At 42.6% G+C, this 6,439-nt stretch overlaps 1 protein-coding gene across 1 annotated transcript in view; it reads right to left on the reverse strand.

The window, feature by feature from the left end:
• Positions 1 to 3,806: 3,806 nt before the first annotated feature.
• Positions 3,807 to 6,439, reverse strand: part of LOC311148168 (ATP-dependent 6-phosphofructokinase, muscle type-like) — a gene marked incomplete at both ends in the record, with an annotated part of 17,179 nt that continues 14,546 nt past the window's right edge. The window contains one exon of the mRNA XM_084185056.1: positions 3,807 to 3,956. Within this exon, the coding sequence (XP_084041182.1) occupies positions 3,807 to 3,956 (150 nt within the window). The remainder of the gene's footprint in view (positions 3,957 to 6,439) is intronic.

The raw sequence follows: 6,439 nt of genomic DNA on the forward strand, positions 1-6,439 counted from the left end.
TTTGTCGATTTGATATATTTAAATTCCATCTTACTAACTGTTGAAGTAAGGAACATCCTATATCCTAATCTTCTGTTTTTGACAACATCAATAATATACAAAATTGATTATTTTACTTACAAAGTTAGTATACATTCACTCTCACTTAATCTGTTTTACTCTCCAACTCAATCAATCAATGAAATAATCAATCAATCAATAAACCAGCCATCAATCAATCAATCAATCAAACCTTCTTTCAAATACTCTGGTAAACTAATGTAAACCATGTTAAATTGACAGTTCAATATCATATGTGTTGTTAACTTGTTGTTTTAATGGTGATAACTCTTCCTCTGCAGCTGCAGCTGAGACTCAGGTTCCTCTGAACAGGACTACCACCAGGGGAAGTGAGAGAAGAGAGAAGGTATAGTCAGAATGGGTGTTGTAGTTCTTTGACTGGTGGCCATCTTTATTTGTAGTCAAGGTTATTTGTAACCCAGTACTATTCAAAGCATTGGCGAGTATACTCATTAAAAACTAAAGGAATAAGCAGTAAAACATAGTGATATGATGCATTTCATGAAATAATAATAATGTATGATTATATATGAATAATATTAACAGATTAATTGTAAAATCTCTCTCTGTCTCCCCCCGTGTCTCTCTCTCTCTCTCTCTCTCTCTCTCTCTCTCTCTCTCTCTCTCTCTCTCTCTCTCTCTCTCTCTCTCTCTCTCTCTCTCTCTCTCTCTCTCTCTCTCTCTCTCTCTCTCTCTCTCTCTCTCTCTCTCTCTCTCTCTCTCTCTCAGGAGGAAGGAGATCTGTGTTATGCCTCGTTGGATATCCGTCAGGGACAGAGGAGACCAAAGAAGAAGAAGAGAGTCCAGAACTCTGACTTCAGTACTTACACAGCCATCAATACCAGCAGAGTGTGAGACCTATACCAGCCATCAATACCAGCAGAGTGTGAGACCTATACCAGCCATCAATACCAGCAGTGTGAGACCTATACCATCCATCAATACCAGCAGAGTGTGAGACCTATACCAGCCATCAATACCAGCAGAGTGTGAGACCTATACCATCCATCAATACCAGCAGAGTGTGAGACCTATACCATCCATCAATACCAGCAGAGTGAGAGACCTATACCCTCCATCAATACCAGCAGAGTGGGACCTATACCAGCCATCAATACCAGCAGAGTGTGAGACCTATACCAGCCATCAATACCAGCAGAGTGTGAGACCTATACCATCCATCAATACCAGCAGAGTTAGAGACCTATACCCTCCATCAATACCAGCAGAGTGTGAGACCTATACCATCCATCAATACCAGCAGAGTGAGAGACCTATACCCTCCATCAATACCAGGAGTGTGAGACCTATACCATCCATCAATACCAGCAGAGTGAGACCTATACCAGCCATCAATACCAGCAGAGTGTGAGACCTATACCATCCATCAATACCAGCAGAGTGTGAGACCTATACCAGCCATCAATACCAGCAGAGTGTGACCTTTACCAGCCATCAATACCAGCAGAGTGTGAGACCTATACCCTCCATCAATACCGGGAGTGTGAGACCTATACCATCCATCAATACCAGCAGAGTGAGACCTATACCAGCCATCAATACAGCAGAGTGTGAGACCTATACCAGCCATCAATACCAGCAGAGTGTGAGACCTATACCATCCATCAATACCAGCAGAGTGAGAGACCTATACCAGCCATCAATACCAGCAGAGTGAGACCTATACCAGCCATCAATACCAGCAGAGTGTGAGACCTATACCATCCATCAATACCAGCAGAGTGAGACCTATACCAGCCATCAATACCAGCAGAGTGTGAGACCTATACCATCCATCAATACCAGCAGAGTGAGAGACCTATACCAGCCATCAATACCAGCAGAGTGTGAGACCTATACCAGCCATCAATACCAGCAGAGTGTGAGACCTATACCAGCCATCAATACCAGCAGAGTGTGAGACCTATACCAGCCATCAATACCAGCAGAGTGTGAGACCTATACCAGCCATCAATACCAGCAGAGTGAGACCTATACCAGCCATCAATACCAGCAGAGTGTGAGACCTATACCATCCATCAATACCAGCAGCTGGGAGGAAAAACAACAGTTTTTCATATTTTTACGAGTTACTTAATATTTGGGGGGATATTTGTTTAACTTTTTAAAATATTTTTCATACAACTTTTGCCTGTAGCCTTTTAATAATAATAACAATAGTGATTTAGAAAATGTTTTTAAGCTCAGGGAATATGGTTTATTAACTCTTGATATAGTTGCAGTTTGTAATTGTAGTTGTGAAAGTTCATTGTATTTCATTTTTTAAGTGTATTGATGTGTTAATGTAGCTGAATAAATATTGATTCAGTTTAATTAGATTGTATTTCATTATTTACTAAGCTAACATATGGAATTTTTTTAAGATGGTCATACCATGGATAATTTAGCTATTTGATTTAGAATTTTAGGACCCCTTTAGGTATAAAAATATATATATATATATAAACATGTTTTGTTAAATATTTAATTTGGCCTTGACTACTATAGCCCATAGAAAATCATTGAATAACAAATTCATAAATGGCAAAAAAGACTGTCACAAAATAAATCATAAGTTTGAAGTGTCTGAAAGCTCAGGGAATATTTTAGTTTTGTGGGACATATTTAAGCTCTTATTTTTGTTGGCACCAAACTACCTCCATACTTCCATTCATTTGTATGGGTTACCTTCAGATGAGCCCTGTGGCACTTTAGGGGGTTGTACACCGAAACGGAGAACACCATCGTATTTGTGAGTCTCTCCTTTCCACAGTGGGGTCATATTAGTTTCTCGGACAAACCGTTCGGACGCTACAGACGTTTTGGTGAGAAGACCGACAAAAACCGCCGTAGCTCGGCCACATTCCACCGCGGATGCGGAAGGCAGGATATTGAGACGTAGGATATGAAAAAATCTCGGATTTTGATGCGGATTTTTTTTATTATGTTACTCAAACGCTTAAGGATTAACCTTGTTCCTGGAAAGCTACCGTTCTGTTGGTTTTCAATCCAACTCTAATTTAGCACACCTGATTCTAATAATCAGCTGGTTGATAAACTGAATCAGGTTAGTTACAACTGGGGTTGGAGTGAAAACCTACAGGAGAGTAGATCTCCACGAACTGGGTTGGAGAGCCCTGACCTGGCCTATGGTTGAACATTTTAAGTGTCTTAAATGTACTGTAGCTCAGTAAAGCTTTCAGTGAAACCACATGCTCAATAGAGTTACATAGCGAAATAAGGTTAATTATACCACAGAACAGTAGTCTCTGAAAAAACATCACTTTCATTTGAGGAAATTAGATCATGCTGATCTCATTGGACACGTAGAAGAGAAGTTCAATTCAGAATGACTGGCCTCTGCTTCTTTTCTGGACTTCCCTCTTCTCCTTACCACCTCCTGGTTTTAACACAACAACAACAACAACAACACAACATGTTAAACTGTTGTCACATCACAGTACTGGATGAAAAGTTATGTTAACACAAATGTCACACCCTGATCTGTTCAATCAATCAAATTAATTTATGAAGCCCTTTTTACATCAGCAGATGTCACAAAGTGCTATACAGAAACCCAGCCTAAAACCCCAAGCAGTAAGCAATACAGATGTAGAAGCACAGTGGCTAGGAAAAACTCCCTAGAAAGGCAGAAACCTAGGAAAAAACAGCACTCACCTCTCCCATGGTCCCGTTCACGTAGTCCCCAGCTGCTGACCGGGAGTTCCTGGACCTTAAGCACCGCTTCACCACAGCTCCAATATTAATCCATCCGGACCCCGTCCCGTCAGTTCGTGGTGGAGGTAGACACTTTGGATGTCGGAGTTGGGGCCGTCCTGTCCCAGTGTTCTGCCCTGGACCTTAAGCTGCATCCCTGCTCCTTCTTCTCCCATCGTCTTAACGCCAAGGAGAGGAATTATGATGTGGGGAATCGAGAACTACTCGCGGTGAAGATGACATTGGAGGAGTGGGGGCGCTGGTTAGAGGGGGTGGAACATCCATTCATTGTGTGGACGGATCACAAGAACCTGGAATATCTGCACACTGCCAAGCGGCTTAACTCCAGGCTAGCTCGATGGGCCCTGCTGTTCACCCGGTTCAACACCTGGAGCCAGCAACTTGTGTAGGTAGAATACGCACGCAACACCCTCCCCTGCTCAGCCACTGGTCTCTCGCCTTTCGAGTGTTCGATGGGTTATCAGCCCCACGCGCTTCCCTGAGCTGTGGCCGTACCTAGAAGAGAGCCCGGTCTGCTCTTCTCAAGACCCCCTCCAGGTATCGATGACAGGCGGACCGCCACCGGACCCCGGCTCCCCGTTATCGTCTCGGGCAGAGGGTATGGATGTCCACTCGGGATCTGCCCCTCCGGGTGGAGTCCAGCAAACTTTCCCCCCATTTTATCTGACCTTTCCCCATCTCTAAGATCCTTAGCCCCTCTGCTGTTCGTCTTCTGTTGCCCAGCACCCTCCGTATACATCCCATTTTTCATGTATCAAGGATTGTAAACCTTTGTCTCACAGCCCTCTGTCTCCTCTTGTCTCGTCAAGCCTACTCTGCCTGCCCTATCCTGACCCTGCCTGCTGTTCTGTATCTTACTGTCTCTGCCCTGGATTACCGACCTCTGCCTGCCCTTGACCTGTCGTCTGCTGCCCCCTGTTTTGTTAATAAACATCTGTGATTCGAACTGTCTGCATCTGGGTCTTATCCTGAGTTCTGATAACAAACAGATATGAGTATCCCCATGTCCTGACCCACCGTGTGTGTTCCCGACCCAGAAGGCAGCAGGAATGAGGAACAGAAACAGAGCTCTGGAGACCACCACCAGGACCCAGCTCAGACCACAGTCAGGAAGACAGCAGGAATGAGGAACAGAAACAGAGCTCTGGAGACCACCACCAGGACCCAGCTCAGACCATGGACAAATAATAATAATAAATAATCATGTATATATATGTTGAAATGAAATTGTGTTTTTCAGAGATTATAATGTATTGTGGTATAATTCACCTGACTTCTCTATTTAACTCTATTGAGAATGTGTTTTAAAGCTTTACTGAGCTACTTTGAGTAAACTTCAACCATAGGCTAGGTGTTTGTATGAAACCACAGAAACTGTGCTGTGGTTCTGTTCAGCATCTGTCTTCCTCTAAAGACACACCCCCTTAGCATCTAAGCCACACCTTCTTATCCTAAGAGTCACACCCTTGTCACGTCTAAGCCAACCCTCTTAATATGTTAGCCACACCTGCTAATTTTCTAAGCCACACCCTCAAACAAAACCTCTGAAAGGTTGCTGGAGCCTTTCCAAACAGAATGGTATGACCTTAACATTGAGGAGACCATAGGGCAGAATTTCCCAAACTTGGTCCTGCGGACCCCAAGGGGTGCACATTTAAAAAACCAAAACGTTCCATAGGGGTAGACTACGTCAGTCTTGGATCATCTGTCTTGCAAGTAGCGCTGTCACTTTATCTCTTTTTGATACAAGCAGTGTCTTCGTAATTAACCACACCTAAGTTTATAATCAATTCTAAATGCTTACGGCAATGAAAGTAAAATCAGTAAATCAAATTAAACTAAATCAATATTTATTCAAGGTACATTTAAAACATATCAGTTCCCTTTACAAAAATATATATGACCATATTTCCTGAAGTTTTGAAAATATTATTTTACTCTGATAGATTCAATGCAGGTGTGTTCTACAGTCAAATTAATGCAAGCTTAAAAACATCAATTTTAATAATTATAAAGGCAAAAAATTATACTAACCATAATAAAATGACTCTAAACTCATTGTCATACGTTGAGAGAGAGAGAAAGATATTGGAAGTTAAAATTATTCCATAAAAACTAAAATAACTGGTAATAACATCAAAGTTCTTGTCCTCCCAGTTAAGTCTATAATGGTTCAAGTCTAACACCCTGCTGGTATTGATGGCTGGTATAGGTCTCACACTCTGCTGGTATTGATGGATGGTATAGGTCTCACACTCTGCTGGTATTGATGGCTGGTATAGGTCTCACTCTGCTGGTATTGATGGATGGTATAGGTCTCACACTGCTGGTATTGATGGCTGGTATAGGTCTCACACTCTGCTGGTATTGATGGAGGGTATAGGTCTCACACTCTGCTGGTATCGATGGATGGTATAGGTCTCACAGTCTGCTGGTATTGATGGAGGGTACAGATCTCACACTCTGCTGGTATTGATGGATGGTATAGGTCTCACACCCTGCTGGTATTGATGGCTGGTATAGGTCTCACTCTGCTGGTATTGATGGATGGTAAAGGTCTCACTCTGCTGGTATTGATGGAGGGTATAGGTCTCACACCCTGCTGGTATTGATGGATGGTATAGGTCTCACTCTGCTGGTA

The sequence above is a fragment of the Coregonus lavaretus genome (genome assembly GCF_964263955.1).
Source record: "Coregonus lavaretus genome assembly, chromosome: 20".
In the NCBI taxonomy this organism is placed as follows: Eukaryota; Metazoa; Chordata; class Actinopteri; order Salmoniformes; family Salmonidae; genus Coregonus; species Coregonus lavaretus.